We start from the raw sequence: 24,224 nt of genomic DNA, 5'->3' as shown, positions 1-24,224 counted from the left end.
CATTATGTCCACGTCATTTGTATCCGTCAGGATGAATTTGCTTCCATAGAAGAGACCTTTTTAGTCCCAACTTCCACTTATCTTCCTGCTCCTCCAGCTGACTCCTCTTGGCACATCCATGTTCCCATCCCTCACACTGAGTCTCAGATGGTTTATGCCAGTGGTCGGCATAACCACGGTTTGCCGCTCTGTTGACTAATGAGTTTGCCGACCACTGACCTAGACTCTCGATTCCAATAATTACAGGTTGTTATTGTTCCTTGTGATTAAGCCCCTATCCCAGTGGTCGGCAAACTCATTAGTCAACAGAGCAGCAAACCGCGGCTCGCGAGCCGCATGTGGCTCATGAGCCGCAATTTGCCGACCACTGGTTTATGCTATCTCCCTTAGTAATAGAACAAAATCAGACCAAAGGCAATAAAAAAGGCAAAAATTTAAGGAAAATATGGTCCAGAGGTAATATCAGCATGTGTCCCCTCACCTTGCATTTCCTCACAATGTCAAAACTTACATGAAATCTCCTTTGTAAATACATTCATTGAAAGCATCTAAAGGAACCCAAAGTTTGAGGAATTTACATATAAACATTGCTTATCCTATATAAAGACCAATATGCAAATTGTCCCCTTGGGAGTTCAACTGCTTGCTGACGTGCATTGACCACCAGGGGGCGGTGTGGAATGAAGGAAGGCCCTGATCGGCCCTGATTGCCAGCCAGGCCTAGGGCCCCTACCCATGCACGAATTTCATGCACTGGGCCTCTAGTATGTAAATATTTATTTCCAATTTACCAGCTTGGTGAATGTGGGTTTTGTTTATTGGATTTCTTAAGTTGCAAACATAAAGCAGATAGTCATTGTGTGCCCTCTGCAACCTTCATTTTCTCTGATAACAATCACTGTTCTTGCTTTGAAGTTTTTTATGCTATGCTTCCTGCATAGTATTGAAAAAAAAGAAAGAGTAAGGAATAGTCTTCCCTGTTCATAGCAGGAAAAAAAAAACACATAAAAGTATATGGAAATATACTTAAAAGTAAAAATCTGGACACTAGAGAAAAAAGCTAGAGATAAGTGGGGAAAATGGAGAATAAATGTGTAAAGGTATGAAGAAAAAAACACTGATATGTATCAATATGAGAAAGCATGCACTGATATTGAATTAATACAGACAGTATTAATTGCAGTAATTCTGCAAATGAGATCATTGATGTTAGGCTAATACACACACACACACACACATATACACACACTCAGTTGAAGATGGCAAGGAATCCTAATAGTCCTCACTCCCAAATCCACTCTGGTCAATAACATGTACTAGCATGATATCAACAGGTAATGTAACAGAGCAACCGAAGACATGGATAGGGAGAGGCCTGTGTGCTAGAGGTGGACCAGCAAGGCTATCTTAGTGGGCAGGGGACAGACAGAGGGTGGCAAAAGTAGGATGACTTGATTGAACTGCTTTGGTAAAGAAAATGGGGCTGTTCATTTGTTTCCTTTCTTTCGGGAACTACATGCATTGTACCCTATAGATTTCTTTGAGAAAGAACATCATAGCATGTTTGGGCCTAAAAAAATTGCAGATTACCCTCTATTGGGACGGTTAAGAGCATGGACTCTGGACTCCGAGGGATGTGGGTTCAAAGCCCACTTTTGCACTTGCCAATCGCGAAGTGCCTGGTATGTAGAAAGTCGATACTTAGTGGAATGAGAATCTGAGATGCACAGGAAAATGATTTACGACATCTCTCAGCCTCTCTGCTCCCCACCCCATCCCATCCAGGTCTCAGTCTTGCCCACCCCCAATCTTACCACAAAAATTTGTTTAACAGGGATGAAAAAATACATATGCCTTATCTGTGTCCTTGGCCCTCTCTAAAATTGCAACAACTTCCTGTCTGAAAGTTCTCCCAAACCCCCAAATGCAGGAGGAACTTTTACCACTGATCTTGCAAAGCAGAGGGCTGGACTATCCAATCCCCAAAGCCCCTCCTACAATTCAACACGGAGGGCGGAAGGAGGGCAGGACAGGCCTCACCCCAGAGGGTAATGGTTCTACTCCTGCAGGCAGAGGTGCTAGGCCAGAAGGCAGCAGAGGGTAACCCAGGAGAGAAAAATTTTCATATTACTGAATTATAATAGATTTTTAAAAAAAAATCTTAGAGACAGGGAGGTGGGTCAGTAGTGGATTTCTTTGTTTGCTTGGTGAGTTAGCGGAGCTGGTATACAGGAGGAGGAGCATTTTCACTGACGCCAGAGCATCCCAAAAGGCTTGGTGCAGAGGGATGAGAAAGGGGTTCATGGAAAGAAGTCTCCTTCTTGGGCAGTCAGAAACCACGGGGGGGGGGGGGGGTGAAGTGTAGAGAGAGGGGGGAATCGGTATGGCGTTCCAGTGAAAAGGCACAAAAAGGCAACTTGTTCCTCAAAGCACACGAGGGAGCATCTCAATGCTCCAGGAATTCCTGTGGCCACCGGAGAGAGGCCTGGGCAGCGCACCGAGGTTGGCTTAAGCTTGAATCCGTTGTGAACAGAGAAAATGCGCTGGACAAAGAGAAGGGGCCCGGTTTCAAGAATCCCCTCGGAAATGTGGGAGAGGGGGGGCCTGCGGTGCTCCTGCTCTGGGGGATGATGTCATCGCAAAGAGAAAACCGGCACTCGATGCCAGGAACCTGAGCTCACCGCTCTTCAATAACCCAATAGCGTCTTCCGTGGGAATTCCTCCACTTGGGGGTTAGCGACCCATCAATCTACTTTGTAGGTGCCAGTGCTTGGCTAAGGGGAGAAAGAAAATCTGCAATGACCCTGTGAATGGGAGTCATGTGAAAGGAGGTATCACAGCAGGGCTCCTGTTAGAAGCCTATGGATGGAACCTTAACCATCTGTTGATGTTCATAATCTATTTTGATAATCCCCACTCTCCTTCCAGCTGGGGAGAGTGAGGCTCAGCAGGGAGAAGTCACAAAGCCAGCTCTTCCGGTGCCAAGATGAGCATCCGGGTGCCTGAACCCCACTTCAGTGCTCTTTCCTCTGTCACCTGCTGCTGCCCATCCCCCATCAACTTCCCAGCTGTAACAGAGTGGACTGGGACTCCCAACCTTACCCACCTAGATGCCACCTGAGTCATTGCCAGGGACCCAGGGACACCCGTTCACACTACAGCAGCGTACAGACCGGGGGGGTGGGGGGGATGTCCTGTTGGAGACTATTGCTGCTGCCCCTGTCATTGTGCAGGAAGACGGGTGGCACAGCCAGAAGAACCGGTTCTGGGTGGAAGAACTCAGGGATAGCTCTGCCAGATTCACGCTGCCATTGATACCAGAAATCAGTTCATTCCAAACCTCGTTTAAATAATCGTTTTAACACCTTCCCAGGTCAAACTTTTTCCTTAAATAAACTAAATGATTAGAATTTCACATTCTTTTTTTTTCTGTTCATGCTAAACGAGAGGTGAAAGTAAAATGCAGCAAGAAAAGGAAAACGTAAGAAGGTGCTCTGGAAAAATCTATCACCTTATCATTAGCTCTTGATGATGCATATGTAGTAAGAAAACCAAATACTGACTGTTGTTTGTTTTTTTAAATAAATGCACCAAAACTTAAATATCCAAATAAAAACTATCCTTTAACACAGTCATCTTGGGAAGATATATGGTTTCTCCAATGACACTGCTGTGGCTCAAATTTTATTTGTCACGTCTCTTCCGACACTGCCTTCTTCCAAGTCGGTCTTGTAGAAAAGTAATCTCATTCTTTAAATTAAATGTATTAGGTGGACATTGGTTAATGGGATCATGTAAGTTTCAAGTGTACAAAGAAATCTCATTTTTAACCCTAAGGTGGTCATGTCCAACTGGTTGATGTGTATTTATATTTGGACCCAAGTGATTTCTGGTGTTTTTTAAAACATCTTCAAAGATCAAGATTTGACGCCATTATGGGCATTGGAAAGTATGTCACAGCCACTCTCTTTCACAGTGCCAACGTGCCAACCCAGTCACCTTCTGGCCTGCTGCCAAAGGGACCAGGGAATGCTGGCGGGGATCCTGGTTCCATTTCTCTTGGCTCTACTCGGTCACCCTCCAGGTGTCACTGCATTCCCCAACACGGAAAACCGGTGAAGATGTGAACTGCATATTCGGCTGTCTGAGGGGGTAGGACTGGGGCCTGGAAAGTCAAATGCCCACCTCACAAGAACCACTTGTGGCCTTGCAAACACTTGGGCTTATGGTTGCTGTATTCTTTAACCACCCAAAAGAATCTAGAAACCTAGATTAAAGAAACCTCCTGATTATTAAATGTGGGCAAAAAAAATTAAATTTTTGAAATAATGTAAATGTATGTTACAAACACATATACGTTCTGTGGACCATTGAAGGCTGCAGACCACAAATTTGGTCCTCTGGTCACATAAACCAAAGCATCACATGACACTGCATGGGGCCCCAGCCCTGAAGCCTACAAGAGATTTCTGTGCGGATGCTGCCAACAGGAACTCAAAAGCAAACTTAACTGCTCCTGGGAAGTCCATGATATGAAAATCACAAACAATTCCACTGTGGGAAAGACACCTTTTACTTCTTGTTGTGTTAAAAACTTTTTTACTCAACCACATGCTTTGTTTTATGCAGTCTGCTTATTATAAAACTAGAGGCCCAGTGCACAAAAATTAGTGCATTCGGGGGGGGGGGGGGGGAGGTCCCTCAGCCTGGCCTGCGCCCTCTCGCAGTCCGGGACCCCTCAGGGGATGTCCACCTGCCAGCTGAGGCCTGCCCCGCGGGGGATAGGGCCTAAGCTAGCAGTCAGACATTCCTCTGGCAGCCTGGGAGCCCTCAGGGGATGTCTGACTGATGGCTTAGGCCTGGGCCTAAGCTGCAGTGGGACATCCTTAGCACTGCCGAGGAAGCGGGAGAGGCTCCCGCCACCGCTGCTGCACTCGTAGCTGTCAGCCCGGCTTAAGGCTGAGTGAAGCTCCTCTGTGGGAGCACACTGACCACCAGGGGGCAGCTCCTGAGTTGAGCGTCTGCCCCCTGGTGGTCAGTGTGCATCATAGCGATTGGCTGTTCCTGGGTCATTCTGCCATTAGTGTCAATTTGCATATTACCCTTTTATTATACAGGATCAATAATACTTGATTTTATTTTTTAAAGATTTTTTTATTGACTTTTAGAGAGAGAGGAAGGGAGAAACAATGATATGAAAGCAAAACATCAATGGGCTGCCTCCTGTAGCGCCCCCTACAGGCCATCCAGCCTGCAGCCCAGGCATGTGCTGTGACAGGGAACGGAACCCGGGAACCTTGTGGTGCACAGAATGACACCCAACCAAATGAGTTACGGCAGCCAGGGCTAAAATCAGTAACATTTTAAAGAAATACCTTAGGCCAGTGGTCAACAAACTCATTAGTCAACAGAGCCAAATACCAACAGGACAACGATTGAAATTTCTTTGGAGAGCCAAATTTTTTAAACTTAAACTTCTTCTAACGCCACTTCTTCAAAATAGACTCACCCAGGCCGTGGTATTTTGTGGAAGAGCCACACTCAAGGGGCCAAAGAGCCGCATGTGGCTCGCGAGCCGCAGTTTGCCAACCACGGCCTTAGGCTCTGCAAGTTGATGAGAAAAAAATCTTCTTGGCCTCACTAATGAAACCAAGTTGATTTTTATGGTTTTTCTTTAAAAGCCTTTCCAGTCCTTTGGGGAAATTATTAGAAACTATTTTTTTTTTACTTATTGGTTAACCCAGATTGCATACAATTGCAAAAATCAAGTATTAGTAGCTAAAATATATGTAATAAAGAAACAAGCAAATTTTGCTACAAGAAGCAGCTGTGAGTTAAATCAGTGACATTGGAACAGCACACATGTTCCAACGTGTTTGAACAAGAGAAGTGAGCTTCCGCCCCGGGTACAGAATGGAATTGTCTTAATGAGGCTGGAAGAAGGGTCATCTCCACCCAAATTCCCTATCGCGCTGTGGCACCTCAGCGCCTCCGTCACTCAAGCTGTCCCTTCGGTTTTGGCATTTTCTTTCAAGGGTCCCTACTGACACATAACCATTAAGGCGTTCACCCACTAGCACTCGTTAGCACAGACTACATGATAATGAACGTCAGGGCTGCAATTACACCCGCATTTATAGCTCCTTTACACTGACAAGGATCGGACCCCGCTGTCACCCCTCGCTCCTCACACATGCTGTGCGGTTATCGGTGCCCCTGCCCTCCCCCAGAGCACTGGGTCTTCACACATCACACACACCAGACCTGGCAGGGCAGAGTTTATTTGGAAAAGTTCGTTTTGTTTCATTTTGTTTTGATGAAAGGAGTTGAGGTAAGATGACTTGCTAAGGATTCTAACCCCAGCCCGGCTGTGCCTTGCGCGATGCATCTTCTTTGTCTAGCCCAGTAACCCAGCCTCTGAGAGAAGAGAACGAAGGGAAAGTCTGGGGCTTGAACAAGAAACTTTTTTAAAATATATTTTTATTGATTTCAGAGAGGAAGGGAGAGGGAGAGAGAGGTAGAAACATCAGTGATGAGAGAGAATCATTGATCCGCTGCCTCCCGCATACCCCCACGCACTGGGCCTGCAACCCGGGCATGTGCCCTGACCAGGAATCGAACCGTGACCTCCTGGTTCTTAAGTCAACGCTTAACCACTGATCCACACCGGCCGGCCCTGGACAAGGAGCTTTAAATGGAGGTGAATGGACCCTAGAAGAAGCTTCCCTACAGTTCTGCGTGGGACCTGACTGCCCCCAGCTGTGAGGCCCACTTCCTTCTAGCTCCCTGGCACGCTTGCTGCTTGCCTATTTAAGTCACCTTTCTTGGGCCGAAAGCCAATTCCATTTACATTGTTTTATACGTGAGCGAAATGAGACACTGAGCAATTCATCTTCTTCCATAAGTCCTGCCCGCAAACTCAAATCCAGTTTCCTCTCTCACCCAGCCTTCCCTGCTTGCAGACAATAGAGCATTGAAGGGAGTTTGTTTACACTGACCTTTTCATTAGTTTGAAGACAAAGTTTTGTAACGCCCTCCTAGATGGTACATAACTGAAGTACAAAACAAACTTAGGTTTCGTCGGGAAACTTCTCTTTAGTGCAAAAGAAGGATCAGAGTCAGAAGCTATACAACACAGAAAAGAAGAGAGCAGACAGAACAGTTTGGAGTTTTCATACACTCAAGAGACTCGCGGCCCGAAAGCAAACAGGAGAACCAGGGAGTCTCTCTTGTTCACCCTGTCAACGGCGGAACCCCCAGGGCACACCTTGCTGGAGGCGTTACTCTTGCCCTTTTAAATCATGCTGGCACCAGAGAGAGATCGAGAAAGCTTAAGCAGTGAACAAGGAAAAAATGGCTCAAGGTCACAGTGGGGGGGAACCTCTGGGAGTGAGTTCAGAGGCCTGTGGCCCTGCTTCCTGCCCCCTCCCTCAAGCAGGTTACACGTGGAAGGAATCATGGGGTCAGGAGACATTCCCAGGCCCTTACCTATGAAGCATTAGCTCTGAACCCTTTCTCCCTGAAGAAGGCTGCAGTGAGAAGGGGTTCGGGAAAAGTCTATAGAGCAGGTTGGAAAGGTTTCGTGGCCCACTCTTGGCCAGACCCAAGGGCTAAAATGGAGCCTGGAGACTTTGGAGAGACGTGGGTCTGGGGCACCCCGCAGGAGGCCACAGAGGCACAGGTACCCGTCCTTTTCTCCTTTCCCCCCAAAGAAGGCAATGTTGCTCCACAGAATTGAATGTGTGTGACTTCTAGAGAAAGATAATGGGTTCATTTCCTTTTGTTCTGGCTCAAGTTAACAGATCTTTCCCTACCTATAAAGCCTGTTGCAAAAAAAAAAAAAAAAATCACCTGCAGAGAAAGGACACATTACTTAAAAGTTCTAAACCATGAATCAGTGCTACTTTTTCACTCACCTTGGCCTCCTCATTCACATCCCAGGTGAAGGAAACGGCGTTATATGCAATCTCTTCGATGTTCCCAATCGTATTAAAGCTCTCCTTGTAATCCGCTGTAACATTAGAAAAGAAATGGTTTTAAGAATCAGAGTTACTCAGTGACATGTATAGAACTGTCATTTTTCCAATGGGGAAACTGAAACGTTGCCTCTTCTTCTAGCTGTTTCTATGGCAACAGCTATGGATTTATACTTGCTGATATTCTTTCACTAATATTTATAAGAATATAAACATGTGCCTCTATTAAAAGACTAAATCTTAGGTGAAGCAATGTTCCTAACTGATTTGTTCATTAGTGTCATTTTTTATTAGGTTTATAAAATTATGCTTTCCTTCCTGAGTCCCTTGTCTCCTACCCATTCCTTCTCCTACTCACTTTCCTGCCACTTAAGTGTGCTGGAAGTGCCAGGGTATTACATAGGGATTGTTTCATAGAACAGAATATTCTGTTCATCAGCCAGGCAGTGTCATCAGGACTTCAGGAGGAAATTCTGGGAAAGGTTGAGGGAATCATACTCAGTTCACTATTTATGTAGTACTTATTTATTGCTTTAATCCCTATTATCCATCCCACAAACACTAGCTATTAATGTATTCTTTTCTTTTTATTTTTTTAATTGATTTTTTAAAGGGAGAGGAAGAGAGAGAGAGAAAGAGAGATAATGGGTAAAGAGAGATAATGATTTTTTAAAGGGAGAGAGAGAGAGAGAGAGAGAGAGAGAGAGACTCCATCAGTGGGTCACCTCCTGCACCTGCCTAGACCAGCGACTGAATCCACCACCCTTTGGTATATCAGACAACACTCCAACCAACTGAGCCACATCAATCAGGGCATCTATATATATAAAAGCCTAATATGCAAAGTGTCCCCTCGGGAGTTCAACCAACCAGGAGTTCAATCGCTTACTATAATGTGCGCTGACCAACAGGGGATGGCATGGAATGAAGGAAGGCCCCGGCCAGCAGCCGGCAGCTGCTAGGGACCCTACCCGTGCAAGAATTTCATGCACTGGGCCTCTAGTATTCTTATAAGTTGTGTTGATTTGCCTGCATACATAGCTTTCATTTTCACAAATTGTACTGAGCTATGGGTAGGGTTGCCAGATTTAGCAAGTATTTGGGATATACTTATCAAAAAAAAGTATTTATTCTTCATCAAAAATTCAAATTTAACTGGGCACCCTGTATTTTTTCTGGCAAGCCTCACTCTGGACCTTTCCAATCTAACTGCAGCTACATAGAATTCCATGGGGACCATCAGTCACAATTCATCCTCTCTCCTCAGAGATGGGCCCTTTGGTAGTCTAGCTCTCTGGTACCTCAAACACACCTGTGATAAAAATCTTCATTGCTCACTGTCTCCACAGTCACGGCCTCAGTTGGTCTGCAGGTCTGGACATGATATTCCCAGTGTTACTGCTCACTACTGCCTGAGGTTTCTAGCTTATGGCTGCCATCTGAGGTTCTTTTTCTCCCCACTCTTGGCCTCCTAAGATATGACATCCTACCTTAATTCTGTCCCTTGGGTACTAAATAAACATTGGTCACATCCTACTTGGCTGGCATCATGATAAAACCCTTCTGCTTTTCTTTGAGACCAGGTTTATTCACAAACTGATCACCTAATCACACATGTTCTTCCACTCTAAGCCTCCGCAATAACTTTTTTAAAATGAAACTATGACCATGCACTTTTCATAATTTTTCCTAAGGCTAAATCTTTCCCCCTGACCTACCACATCCTTCTTGATTAGGCCCCGTACACTTACTCTGTGCAGTCATAGCCCACCCCACACAGGGGGTCAGAGGAAGACTCAATTATAATATTCATAAAACAAATAGACCTCTTACAATTTTCCTTCTGAGTTAGGATGGGAGGTAGTTACTACAGCTGACTTCCAGGATGTACAAAGTGTTCATTGTCTACAAAACCTGCCATGTTTCTGGTCAAATGGTTGTTTCCTCGTCCCACTCCAGGGTGGTGGTGTTCCGGGTTCCCTAAGTTAATGCTTTAAAATGTTGTAGTCTGTTTCCCTAAAGCTCACATATGTAATCATTTTAACTGTTTATTCCTCATTTGTCACAAAACCTAAATTCATGTCATCCTTCACCAAAACTGTAATTACTTTCTCTTATGAATACAACTCATTCCGTTTTGTGAATTAGGTTGAGAGTAGTACTCCTACTTGCTTTTTATATCCATCATTCAAATAATAATAATAAAATAAAGTCCATAAAACCAACAAGCTGAAAATAACCCAGAATAGAACAAAGGCAGTTGGATTTTGTGTTTTGTTCTGATCTAAATAAAACTCCTTATTACTGGACCCTGACTGATGGTTAATCACAGAGAAACCTACGTGGATGTGCTCTCCAGAATGGCCCTCCAGACTTATTCCCGAGGATGGGTCATATCAGTCTAGACTCCTACAAGAATTCTACTTCCCTTCTTTTTCACCAAATTTCTACTTTGGGGGCCAATCCCATAAGTACAAAGTGGTATCCTAATGATGTTATATTTGCATTTCTGTTATCAGATATGAATCCAAGCATTTCTTCACTTCCAGGGTAGCAAACCAGTATCTCCTTATAAAAACTGCCTCTTCATGTCCTTTGTTCGTGTTCCTATTGGTTGCCCAAGGAAAACTCTGAAGCAAACAAAACTGTATATATCTTTACATGTTAAATAAAGCAAACACACTTTATTATAAAATCTTGTGTGTTCCCCATAGGAAAGTCAGAGACCATGAACAAATAAGAAAAATATTTAAAAGTAGCCACAATCTACTCACTGACAAACAACCACTAAAAACATATCTGTATATACTTTATTTTTCTTATCTCAGTCTCTGTCTTCCTTTCTCCAAAATGTATAAATATTTTTAAACAACATTGTAACAATTAATTTTCAAATAGCTTTCCCCCCTTAATACATCTTCAGCATCTTTTCATGTCAATAAATAAACTTATGAAAAATACTTTTGCCCTAGCCAGTTTGGCTTAGTGGATAGAGCATTGCCCCAGAGACTGAAGGGTCCCAGGTTCGATTCCAGTCAAGTTTAATTTGCACACAAAGGGACAAGACAGATGAGGCTACTTCATATCGGGAGGTTACATTAGCTTGTTTCTTTCCTTCACAGCATGTACCAATATTTCATGCATTTGTTTACTTATCACCAGCATTTCGTATTAGTTATATACTAGTATGCTATATGAGGGCAAGAAACGTATCTTAAATACTGCTCTGTCTCAGAGTTTACCATCATACAAATAAGATGTACCACATACGTTAGTTGAATAAGTGAGTAAATGAGTGAATGAGCGGATCCCTAGGCATTCTAAACAAAAAAAATACAACAAAGACTGATGTCACATGCTCCTCTAATTATGAAATATAAGAAATGCCTATTCATCTCGATCCTTTGATTTTAGTCTCTAAGTCAGGGATTTTCAACTGGTGTGCTGCAAGAATTTTAAAACAAGCAATTTAGTCAGGGGCACTGACCTCTGTACCCTTAGATTGTCAAAAAATAAAAAATGACAACAGCCAACACAACAATAGCCATCCAGTATGAATGAACCAAAATTATACCTATTTATTTTGTCAGATCAACAAAAAATGTATTTGTGTGTGTGCCGCAGAACTTTAGTCACTAGTGTATGTGTGTCATGAGATGAAAAAGGTTGAAAAACCACTGCTCTAAGCCATTCACCTACTACTTCGTGACTGTCAAGGTTTTCTAAGTGGCTCAACACCGTACGCACACTGATGGTGCTTTGTCCACATGCATATTTGTCCAGTGAATGAAATGCTAATGGATGTATCTCCTGCTCTGAAAACTGTGTTAATGTGTCCTTTGATGAGTGTTGCTTGCTCAAAGGTGTGTATGACTTATGGTGTAAAAATAGAAATTCAGCCACTTGGTGTTAAGCCTTCCTTAACTTAGTTCCTTAAGTAAGTTTCTCAAACGTAGGTTTTGTAAATGTTGGCAGCTACAACCAGTAGAAGCTATTTTTAATGAGCTGGTGCAATGAGCTTAGTTTCCTAGAGTTGCCATAACACATTACCACAAACCTGCAGGTTTAGAACAATAGAAGCTTATTCTCTCACAGTTCTGGAGGCCAGATGTTCCAAATCAAGGTGTCAGCAGGTCTGGCTCTTTCTGGAGGCTCTGAACAGTAATGGGCCCCACACTTCTCCCCTGGCTTCTGGTGGTTGCTGGCAACCCTGGGTGTCCCTTGGCTTGTAGATGTGCCCTCCAATGCTGCCGCTGTTCTCATGCTCTTCTCCCCTGTGCCGTGGGGTCTATTTCTCCCTTCTCTTCTGAAACCTTGTCATTGAATTCAAAGTTCATCCTCATCAGGATAATCTCATCTTGAGATCTTTAACTTAATGACATCTGTAAAGTCCTTTTTTTTCTAAATAAGATCATATGTACAGGTTCTACAGCCGTGGGCAAACTACGGCCCGCGGGCCAGATCCGGCTGTTCTATCCGGTTCTCTTGCTCTCCCCTCCGCTCCTTTACTTTGAATTTATATTAGTTCACACAAACACTCCATCCATGCTTTTGTGCCGGCCCTCCGGTCCAGTTTAAGAACCCATTGTGGCCCTCGAGTCGAAAAGTTTGCCCACCCCTGTGACGTTAGAACATGAACGTATCATTTTTGAGGGTCACCATTCAATCCCCTCCATCTGACATTCCCTCTAATCATCGAGAAGTCATGTGATTTTAGTGAGTGACTTTTTTTTGCATGAGAGCCACTATTGCTGAAAAATAATCACCCCGCTTTAAAAAGCATGATACAGCACATAATTGTGACCATATTACATTTCGGATGGACTTGCTTTTCCTAAAAGCCAGCGATGAAACAATATAAAAGCTACATGTTTTGTACACCGGTGTGTAAATATCTATATAAACTAACATCATGGTGAGGATGGGGATATACATAGGAAAACGGCTGAGATGTTTCTACAGTAAAAACCAGCATGATGGAACAAAATTATAATTGGTTGAAATGGGTCTCTAAAAAAAAAATGCATGCTAATTGAATCTGAGTTAAAAGGTAGTTTTTATTAATCTTAGTAATTTGCACACAAACGGACGATCCAACAATGCACGACTAGCTTTAATTATCAAGAAGAAGAAAACCATGGGAAGAAGAAATGGGAGTTTGTCTGATGAAACAAACATGAAGTCGATCTCATTGTTAAGTCATGTTGCGAGTGATAGAGTTAAACTTTCCAGAGTCCTCTATGGTTGCGTGTGTCCTTGGAATGTCAGAGCGAGGAGTAAGGGAGTGCACAGCCATGTACATTCTCTAGGGCCTGTTAGGGTGCCCCCCAAAGACATAGGATGAGTCTGGATGCCTATACCTTATAGGCTTCAGTAGATGTTCTAGAATGGTGCTTCTCAAACGTTGGGGTGCATCAGATTCACCTGTAGGGCTTTGGAAAAATGCAGTTGTCTGGGCCCATTCCCCAAGATTCAGTATGTGTAGGATGTGGCAAAGAATTGGCCTTCTCACAAGCTCCCGGGTGGGCTGATGCTGCCAGTCTGATGTCAGACCACAATGGGAGGAGCACAGTTCTAGGGCAAAGGAAAATCACTGAAACTTTTGGGTGCATCCTTATGGTCTTAGAAAGCACTATGTCTGTCATTGAGGTCCTATGCAAACCATCAATGAAGCCTATGTGACAGCTTATTCTTCTCGATCCTTTCCCTCTGGGGTGGACACAAACACCCCATCTAGGAAGACAGGGCAGTTAACTATGTGGTAGACTGGTGTACCACCTGCTCCAAGAAGTCCGCTTGTTCTCAAGCCTGCAGTCCCATCCTAAAACACTCATTCCTTTCGTAAGGGCATTGTCATCTCCTGGCATTAAAATGCACATACTCTTGGGATAATAAAAACTGCCACAAACGGCCGAAACCGGTTTGGCTCAGTGGATAGAGCGTCAGCCTGGGGACTGAGGGGTCCCGGGTTCGATTCCGGTGAAGGGCATGTACCTTGGTTGTGGGCACATCCTCAGTGGAAGGTGTGCAGGAGGCAGCTGATCGATGTTTCTCTCTCATCGATGTTTCTAACTCTCTATCCCTCTCCCTTCCTCTCTGTGAAATATCAATTAAATATATTTAAAAAAAAAAAAAAAAAAGAAAAACTGCCACAAACGGAGAACTCACGGGGTGTCCAGGCTGTGTCGAAACTTTTACCAACGTGACCTCACCTGATCCTCACAACCCACCGTGCGGTAGGTATTAGCACCCTCCTCCTGCCGAGAAGTTGCTACTTGCAGAAAACCAAGTGGCTGGTAGCAGGCCAACCTGAGAGATTTGAATCCGGGTCTGTTTGCTGCCAAAGGCCAAACTTTTAACCACTGCCTATATTTATCTTGCAGATCAAACAATAAATCGTCACCAGATACTAACACCTTGTAGAGAAAAATCACAGCACAGCCTCCATGGCAACTCGCTGGTAGAGAAATGCTGTGGAAAGTTCGATGGGGCAGAGAGACATTTTTGAATTTTGCAAATTCCTTCACAAAGGAGAACTAGGTTGGGGTGCTGCCCTGGAGAGAAGCAGAGAAAGCACCTCCACATCCCGCAGGCACCACGAAGACCAAAAGTTCAAAAGCCAGCCCTTTGGAAAAAACAATGGGTGTTTCAGCAAAGGGCGCTGAGCATGGGTGAATGCGCAATGCTTTCATGTATGTTTCTGGCAAGTGACATTCTACACAGAATTATAGGATTGGATTCTTTTTTAACTGTTACGGGCAGCATGATGGTAAATCATTTTGCTATCTTTTATTTTTTTCATTTTTTGCATATGATCAGTGGTGTATGTGTGTGATTCTGGAATGCCGTCAAAGCAATTTTTAATGCTTTCCCCTTAATTAAGTTTCACATGCTGGGTAAATTATAACTACCCCTTTTAATTATTTTTGTATATATTGCTGGAGATTAAAAGGAACGGTGTAATTAATATAAAAATTGCTTCTCTCCTGAAAGATGTGGATTCTGTCTGGACTAGTGAAATAATGAAGCTGGAATGCTGAAAACAGCTCAGGGCACTACTGCCAATTCAGTGTGCACACACTGAAGCCGAAAAAGATTTTTTTAAAGCCAAGAACTCGGGGTGGTTTATATGTTTGAGAACTGGATATACAAGGAATCCACTTAGGGCTATACAAGGAATACAAGGAATCCACCTGAAGCACAGGAAGAGAGGACGCGGGAGGGGAAGACAAACAGACCTGGATTTAATTTCTGTCCTCCTCTCACCAAGCCCTGCGACCTTCAGTGAGATATGAACCTCTCTGAACTTGCATTTCCTCATCACCAAAAGAGAGACAGTATCTAAGACAACAGACCCTACTAGTACCGTGGTGGGTGACGGTCCTACTTTGCCCATCTCACCTGACCTTTGTCTGTGAAGGTCACATGGGATCAGCTTCAACTCAGGAAACAGTGCAGGGTCGTTCTAGAGGATTCGCTCGGACTTGAAACAGGTGGAATAAATAAACCTTAGTCCAAATAGGTTCAGAGACGTTTTTCTGTTTTTCAAACTCAAAAAAGCAGCTCCTTAACACCTGAATGGCTCACAAGAAGTCTAATGAGTTACTTCCTTTAGAATGCTTTTCCCAAGTCAGAGGTCGATGTGTTTCCTTAGGTGTGTTGACACTTGAGCTGGGTTTTAGAGGCATTAAATGTATTTCCATCATTTGGTCCTGGCCCCTGAGCAAATAACAGGAACAGCACCAGTTTTTAGGAGCTGAGTGTGTGCTGAATGTATATACTTCACAAACATTCGCTTGTACAATTCTGATCAGTAGCTTTTTAAATTATTCCTACTTTATGGAGTGGGAAACATGTACCTTCCCCCCTAATGGTCACTTAGTTTTAAGGGGCCAAGCTTGGAGTGGAACCTAATAAGTTCTGTCTACATACGAAGCCTGATTTCCACGATAATACAACCTTAAAAATGAGCACTTTTCCATACACAATCTGGAATACCAATGGCAGAAATTATATGAAGACATAATCTGTGACTCACAGAATGTGACTGCAAAAAGAGTGACTCTTGATATTAAAGTAGGAGCTGGTAATCTTATTACTAATGACTATCATATTCTCACAGATATCATTAAAGATGCAACCTTTTTTGGAATTTTCCCTCTAGGCTAAACCTAATATTTTATTTGGGTTTGATGCACCTGTTTCTAAAGAAGGAATTGTATGGGCCAATGTTACATCAATGTTGTATTAGTCATAATTGTAGAGTAAGATAAGCATTGTACATGGTAGCCCACTACTGTGTTCCATGTATGTCAGCATTTTTATTCTATTTCAATTCATTTTTCAAAGAATGCTGATCCTGACTTGATTTCACACTGACCAAAGGTCATTTCCTATGTGCAAACACACAAGCACACATGCTTATGTATCTATATGTGCACTGTAGCTTCTAACTCTGAATTTAACTCAACTTGGATGGGCGTAAAACTAAGCTCTTTTTATTGGTCTATGTTACTCAGTGATATTTAACTTCATTCAAACCATTTTGTCTCTTCAAACTCTTTTGTCTCTTTCAAATCACGCCTGGTACTTTCTGATAGGCTGCTGAATGCATGAGGACAGGGATAGTGCTCTGGTAACGAACTTATTCTTGTTCACTGCATGAACTAGCCATGTCTTATTTCAGTTTTCCATTCTTCGTTTCACTAGTTATATAGTAACACCCTCAGGGACTGGTGTGGGACAGGAAGTTACAGGCACAGGAGCAGAAGTTACTGCCTAAAGTGGTATCAGCCATCCTCTCAGACCTACACACGGGGCTCCCTCCCCCTAGCACAATAGTGCCCAACCTCTTTCCACCCCAATGGTATTTCCTGAAACTGTAATACCCCCCAGTTAAAGCAACACTAATCCATAAAAGAAAATTGAGTTCTTTCTCAAACGATGGTACTTTATTAGTAATAAGAGTCTTGAAAATTGCCATTTGATGATAAGACACTCAATCGCCTCTCAAAGACCCATTCTGGTGTCTGGCAGCCCTCTGTGTCAGCGATAATTTTGAAACACATAAAACTGGACTTTTGAGATGCAGGCCGAACAGATTTAAACAAAGGAAATGGCTTTTAGGTGATGGGAGATGCAGGACGCAGACACATTACAAGAACTGTAAGCCCTCACATGGATTTCCTTTCACTAAGTTTGAACCACAGACTCAGTCCCTCAGCTGCTCAGGTTCCATTCAGATTAACCTCCATTTCCCATCGCCTCCATGGCCCCGGCCACCCAGGCACACAGACCCCGCTGGGAACAGACACAGGCGGTGAGTCTGTTATGTGTGTGACAGGAGTGGGTGTGGGAGGGGACACTGCACTGGCTATTCCAGTTTGTTACATGAGTGATTTTTGCAATACCTGCGATTTGAATTACTCATGTTGCTATTCCTGTTTATTTCCCATTCATTAGTAGAGGGTGCAGATATTATTTCAAAATTGAAATTCTAATTTTCTTAGGTAGATTTCTCCAAGAAGGTAACTTTGGCCCAGCCGGCGTGCCTCAGTGGTTGAGCATCGACCTATGAACCAGGAAGTCATGGTTCGATTCCGGGTCAGGGCACATGCCTGGGTTGTGGGTTCAATTCCCAGTGTGGGGTGTGCAGGAGGCAGCCAATCAGTGATCCTCTCTCATCATTGATGTTCTATCTCTTTCCTTCTCCCTTCCCCCCGAAATCAATAAAAAATAAAAAAATAAAAAAGAAGATAACTTTGTCCTTCAAGGGAGAAAGCTGTTGCGGCTGTCAGGATTTTCCTTTGTAATGTTGACTGACCACAGCACCTGGGGGCTGTCAGTGTGAGTTCAACCGAACCAGCAGCCACCTCAGAAAAGCAGCAGAACCTCTCTAAGCTGGGGTGCTTCCTGATCTGAGAGGTGGAGATGGTACCAGCACCCACCGCAGGGCTCGCTCAACAACGACGAGCCGCTCATACCTCGTCTTTTCGGAGAAACCAGTGGCGGCTCCGCATTCCTGGAGCCCCTTCAAAGAACTTTCTCCAGATTAGCTTCACCTTATTTTGGCTTCTACATCTGCAAGGGCTTAATTTAATTTGGGGAAAACTTTCTCTTGGCAAGTTTGAGATTTTGTAAACAAAAAGGAAAAACTTTAGGTTTGCCTGTTTTCACACTTGGGGGTGTTGCAAAGACATAAAGCTTGTTCCTGTTGAAAGGCGTGGTGAGTGAGGCCTCCGGCGAATGCTGGGGGGCGGCCGAGACCACCAGCTCTGCGGTTCTGTTCAGTAAACAGATAGAGTCTCATGAAACCATCAGACTCTGCCTCCAGGTACCATTTGTAATTTTTCAAGCCAATCGAATAATACTAAAAAAATGTGAGGTCGTCAGGTTATCTGTTGTTCCATTAAAATGAATCAATGAAGAAGGAAAATAATTGGGCCCCAAGCAAAACACATGACATCAAATGAAAGCCTAGGTTATGTGTTTGAGACGAAAGCATGATCTTATATAGCTAACGATAAAGGAAAAGTCCCACCAATTAGGGGGGAAAGAATGTGGTGCCCAGTAAATGTGAAAAAAAGGGATGGAAGACAGGAATAAACATTTTACAGTATTAAATACTGTGGATCTATGAAGTAGTTTTAGGTGTGTGTGTGTGTGTGTATGTGTGTGTATGTGTGAATATTCCAAACCAGTATCTCTTTAAGGAACTATATCACCCCTCATTAAAACAGATTCTCAGAGGGGCCTCCCACCATCCTCTCTGGAACATTCCTTCTGTTGAACTATTCAGGGTTTTTAAATCATCAGCAGAAAGGAAACCATTTAGCAGAAAAGGTTTATTAACTAACTAGAGGCCCGGTGCACGAAATTCGTGCAGTGGGGGGTGGTCCCCTCAACCCAACCTGCACCTTCTCCAATCCGGGACCCCTTGGGGGATGTCCGACGGCCAGTTTTGGCCCGATCCCTGTGGGATCAGGCCTAAACTGGCCGTCAGACATCCCTCTCACAATCCGGGACCACTGGCTCCTAACTGCTTACCTGTCTGCTTGCCTGATCACCCCTAACTGCCCCTCCAGATGGCCTAGTCACCCCCAACTGCCCCCCCCTGCCGGTCTGGTCGCCCCCAATTGCCGCCCCTCCCCCCCGCCAGCCTGGTTGCCCCTCACTGCCCCCCTTTGCCGGCCTGGTTGCCCCATGCAGCCTGCTTTTTGGTTGTTTGGTCACCCCTCACTGCCCCCCCCCTGCCAGCCTCGTCACCCCTCATAGCCCGCTGCTCAGTCGTTTGGTTGTCCCTCACTAACCCCCCTGCCAGCCTGGTCGCCCCATGCAGCCTGTTCAGTTGTCCGATCGGTTGTTTCGGTTGCGACAGTCACTTAGGCTTTTATACATATAGATAATGTCCTGGAACCAGATAAACACACTTCCCAGGAGCAGTAAGAAAAACGGTAAATGACCACATACATTGTAATACTTAATTTCTAAATCTAGCTAAAAAATATTTTTTGATAATTTGCTTTTAAACAATTTCTACTGTTTGGGAAACAATAATAATTTCTAGTTACGTTAAAAAGGAGTAATTTCACCCTGGCTGGTTGGCTCAGTTGACAGTCACCCTGTGCACTGAAAGGTCACTGGTTTGATTCCTGGTAAGGGCAGAGGGGTGGGTTGCAGTTTGATCCCCGACCCCCAGAAGGGAAAGTGTGGGATCAATGTTTTGCTCTCACATCAATGTTTTTCTCTCTCTCCCTTCCTTTCTCTCTTAAAAAAAAAAAAATCAATAAAAAATATTTTTTAAAGCCCCTGGTTTATTAGTGTATGTATAGCATTTCTATGCTAGCAATGAAGTCTTATGAGTTGTTAAACAAGTTTCATCCTAAGGGCTATAGGATAATAAAATAATATTTTAAATATAAGAAATTAAAGACAAAATACATATTTAACCCCCCTGGCGTCTAGAAAACTAGGACCAAAATTGATTCTTTCAGAAAGGCACAGAAGTGAGCGTGACCCAGCCTGATTTCCCAGCTAGCTAGACACGTGCCTGCTACCACAGTGCTACCTACATACACAAAACCACACGCGGTACTCATCAGCCAGTCAACACTGGTTGAGCATCTATTCAGTGCCAGGCTCTGCAGCAGGTGCTGGGTATACAAAGGTAAAAAATAAATAAAAATCCTCTCTCTAGTCAAGAAGCTCAGCATCCAGTGTGATGGACAGAATGTAAAATGTTAAACCAACTGAAACACGGCCAAGTGCTACTGTCTAGAGAGAAACCCAAACCCTGCGGGGCGTGGACACCTCTGCCAGGAAGATTAGGAAGGTCTCCCCAGGTGGGGATGGGGGAACGTGTTCTGAAGGGGTAAATGACCTACCAGGTAAAAAAGGGGGGGGGGGGCTCTTCTAGGCAAGGGGAGCCTCGGAGGAGGAACAAAGGAGAGATAGGCAGTAACTAGAAAATCTGGTGAGGGGCAAAAATAGGCCTATAGATTTGGCATTCAGAAGTTTTAATAAAAACTAGGTCACACTGGATTGCGACAGGAGTAATAGTTAGGGTGCAGGGTAGGAAGTGGGCTCCTCCCTTAAGAAACATAGAGTGGAAGAAAGAGGAAGACGCAGCAAGAACTTGAAAGGAAGTCTGCAAAGATCAGGACCTGGGCGGATGGGCAGTTGGTGAACCATGGCGTTGTCCTGGACCCTTTCCAGAGCATCTAGAAAATTCTATCAGGACGCCCCAATCACCCCAGGCACACCTGCCGAGGAGGAAGTGATTCCCCCCTAGCCCCGCAAAAAAAAGTTACTGTCCTCAACAAAATGAGCTTCTAGGACTCACACAGAAACGTGCATGTAATACCTGAAAACCCACCACAGCTCAAACATTGAAAATTAATATATTCTGCCTGACCTAAGATTCAACTTTTAGAAATACTTGCATTTTATGTTTTAAAATACATAACCTTAATAGCCCACCATACTTTTATCACCTAAATGTTTTCTAACTGAAGTTGAAGACGAAAAGGCATTTCCTGTAACAGTGGCTACAGCACGTGTCTATAAAACAGAGGGTGCCTCAGGCGGGGCGAGCTTGTGCTCACACTGAGAGCCGAGGACAGACAGCAGGACCCGGGGCCACACAGTGCCTGCCGCACGCCCGGCTCTTCCCGCTTGTGGAGGGGGCAGGGAGCAAGGCCGCTGTTCTAATGTAGCTCTCACTCTGCCTGGACTCTCACCAGCCCTGAAGGTTTGGTTGTTGTTGTTACTTTTAAGTTGGCGGCTCTCAAGGGGTTTTGTTTTGAGTCAAATTTACTTTTTACTGTTCATATCTATTTGGAAGTGTGGAGACAGTCTAGGAAAACATCAAAAATCAAAATTCCACCGAAACCGGTTTGGCTCAGTGGATAGAGCGTCGGCCTGCGGACTGAAGGGTCCCGGGTTCGATTCCGGTCAAGGGCATGTACCTTGGTTGCGGGCACATCCCCAGTGGGAGGTGTGCAGGAGGCAGCTGATCGATGTTTCTCTCTCATCGATGTTTCTAGCTCTCTATCCCTCTCCCTTCCTCTCTCTAAAATATCAATAAAATATATTTAAAAAAAAAATCAAAATTCCATTTACTTGGGCTCTTTGTAAAGGAAGGTAGCCGGCACTTACCACCTGCAGGGAGAGAGCAGATTTGTATCATCCTAGGGGAGGAGAGCCCTCCAAGGACCAAAACCGAATGGCAGGGTGAGAAACCCTGGTGAAGAGAGGTGAGCTGCAGGGCACTCGTGTCTCCTAGGCCCATCTGGGCCATGAATTCATGCTGACTACCTGGCTGCTTGACTTTCTGGAAGGTGGCAGCTGCCTCCCCAATCCGCCTTCCCACCTCTCCTCCCCAATCTCTACCCGCCCCCTTTCTGCACAGCTCTGACTAGCCCAGCCCAGGTTTGGCTATGAAAACTGTAAGAATACACACTGGTAGGACACAGCCAGAGCCAGCCTCCTCTGGGAAAACCAAAGGCGGGGGGGGGGGGGGGGGGGGGGGGGAGGAAGTGTTACTTAATGGTAATCACAACTTGTATTTGAAAGTGGAGTATGACTCCAGACAAGACAGCTCCTACCCCTGGACAGATCCGCCAGCTGAGTAATTCCCAACGGTCAGCGTAACCTGTCTTCTCACAGGCTTCTCTTTGAACTCTCAGAGAAAACTATTTAGAACGAGACTTGAAGAAATGTGTCGATTTAGTTGGAACTTACGTTTTCATGGAAAGCTTTACCTTAATATAAAACTTCTATCAACAGGGCACAATTTAAAAACTGGCTCTTAAGAAACAGATCTGTAAGAGGGCACAAATGAAAATCCTATAATCACATGTTCATAGCCAAAGATGTGCTATAATTGCCTGCTAATTACCTGTGGAAAATTATAGGATTAATATTAACAATGTAACTCGTACATTCTGATGTATTATAATCACCTACAGGGAAAGGTTACTGTGAATCCAAATTAAAGAGAGAGCTTGGCTAAAGAGCACAGGGTTGATTTCACAATTTAACTACAAAAGTATATCAATAATGGCTACATTGCATGTGACCATCAAGTAATGATGCTTATTTGCATATGCTTGTGGAATCCATCCGAGTACCTTATCCAGACCACCCGTTCTGAAGATGCAAACCCGGCCACGTTCATTCTTTGAGAACATCTACATCGTAAAGCAGTAAAGTAACTCTTAATTGTGTTCACAAGAAGGCAAGTCCAGGTGAGTGCGCCTCAGTTTATCTGTTGTGGCTTCTGGCTTTCCTTGAATGAAGTTAATATTAATTGTCGAACGTCTAATTTTCCTTCTCTGCTTGAAAGGGAACAAATCGAAAAATGCGCCTGCCCCTGAAAGGGGTTTGGGAATTATCCACTGTTCGAGTAGACTTGATAGGTAGCTTCATTTTGTGACTTGTCTCGTCTCAGATATTTTTCCAGCGGCTCACACTGTGCTAAACTAGGTCACTCCACTTGTTGGCATTCACCCAGTGGGTGCGCATGAGCGTGTGTGTGTGTGTAGGATTATATGAGAGAAAAGTCTGAAGGCAGGCAGGAGGCGATAAAGAAGAGCGATAAGATGTGAAGTCCTATGGGAGCTGAGGAATCATTCTGGTCTAAGAAACGTAAACCTTGTAATAATATCAAAGTTGAAAAAACAGGTATGCCAGTCACATGCTTTTATTGTTTGCCTTATTTGGACCTAGTCCACATTTCTATTTAAATGCTCCTCTCATTTTCTTGGGTAATAATTATAAGGCTAACTTTTCAAATAAAATAAAATTGTTCCTCTGCTCTCTGCAGATTAGCTACCAAGCAGGTTAAGGCAAGTATCTCCAAACCCTTGTCCTAGCCAGTCCGTCTTGGAGGTGTAGTGTATGACCTGGGGGAACAAGACTGTTCTTATCTCAGCTCATGCACTAATTAATGGGGACGAGTCTCTTAGGATGGTAGGTCAACAGGCCTCTCTAGGCTCCATTTCCTCGTTTATTAGATAAAGATGTGGGAGTCGTTAATAGAAGATATATGTGTGTGGGTGTGCACACTTACGCGTGCGTGTGTGTGTGTGTGCGCATGCGTGTGTGTGGTGTGAGGTAAAGAGTGGCATAAAAGTTTTGCAGGATAAACCAGTAATTAGTTTTAATATGCTCTACCATGAGTCTCTCACCCTAACTTAGTCACTAACCTCTCTGCCATTGATCAAAGGGTTCCAGCAAGGGGAAGATAGAACGTCTGCAAACATCCTTCTAATGTAATTGCTCAGGAATACTTTCTGATACTCAGCCCGATGGAAACCTCCACTTTCTCTGCACTCACTGGGACTGCAGCCTCTTGGTCTGCAGGACGAGTAATAAAGCCTGTACATGAGAAATTACTTACTGCTTGTGGAAACAGCATGGAACATGCTACTTAGAGACACATATACTACTGCCTGTGTTTTTGAGTAATTTCTAGAAACTGTAAGATCCAATCCTGACTTCCCTGCTTTGCTCTGGGTCTGAGGTTGACTCCTGAAACTGCATTTGTTTGGAAGCACCTGTGGGAGATTTGGAGGTAGGGAGCACTCGGGCACTCCTTCGCCTCCCTGCTCTCGGCATTGAGAGGAGTCTCTGCAGAAATTCCCCTGGGTTCTACCTCCTTTTGGAAAGTAGGTCCCTCCGTGGCCACGCTCCTGCTGAGGCAGCCCCCACCATAGTTCCAGCTCTTTCTGGGTGGCACCTCCAACA

At 44.2% G+C, this 24,224-nt stretch overlaps 1 protein-coding gene across 1 annotated transcript in view; it reads right to left on the bottom strand.

Annotated features, from left to right (window-relative positions):
- Positions 1–24,224, bottom strand: part of GRHL2 (grainyhead like transcription factor 2) — a gene marked incomplete at its 5' end in the record, with an annotated part of 87,348 nt that overhangs the window by 38,174 nt on the left and 24,950 nt on the right. Inside the window, one exon of the mRNA XM_080647232.1 lies at positions 7,917–8,011. Coding sequence (XP_080503358.1) covers positions 7,917–8,011 — 95 coding nt within the window. The remainder of the gene's footprint in view (positions 1–7,916; positions 8,012–24,224) is intronic.

The sequence above is a fragment of the Plecotus auritus genome (assembly GCF_963455305.1).
Source record: "Plecotus auritus genome assembly, chromosome: 11".
NCBI lineage: Eukaryota > Metazoa > Chordata > Mammalia > Chiroptera > Vespertilionidae > Plecotus > Plecotus auritus.
This window is presented reverse-complemented; position numbering and strand designations above follow the sequence as displayed.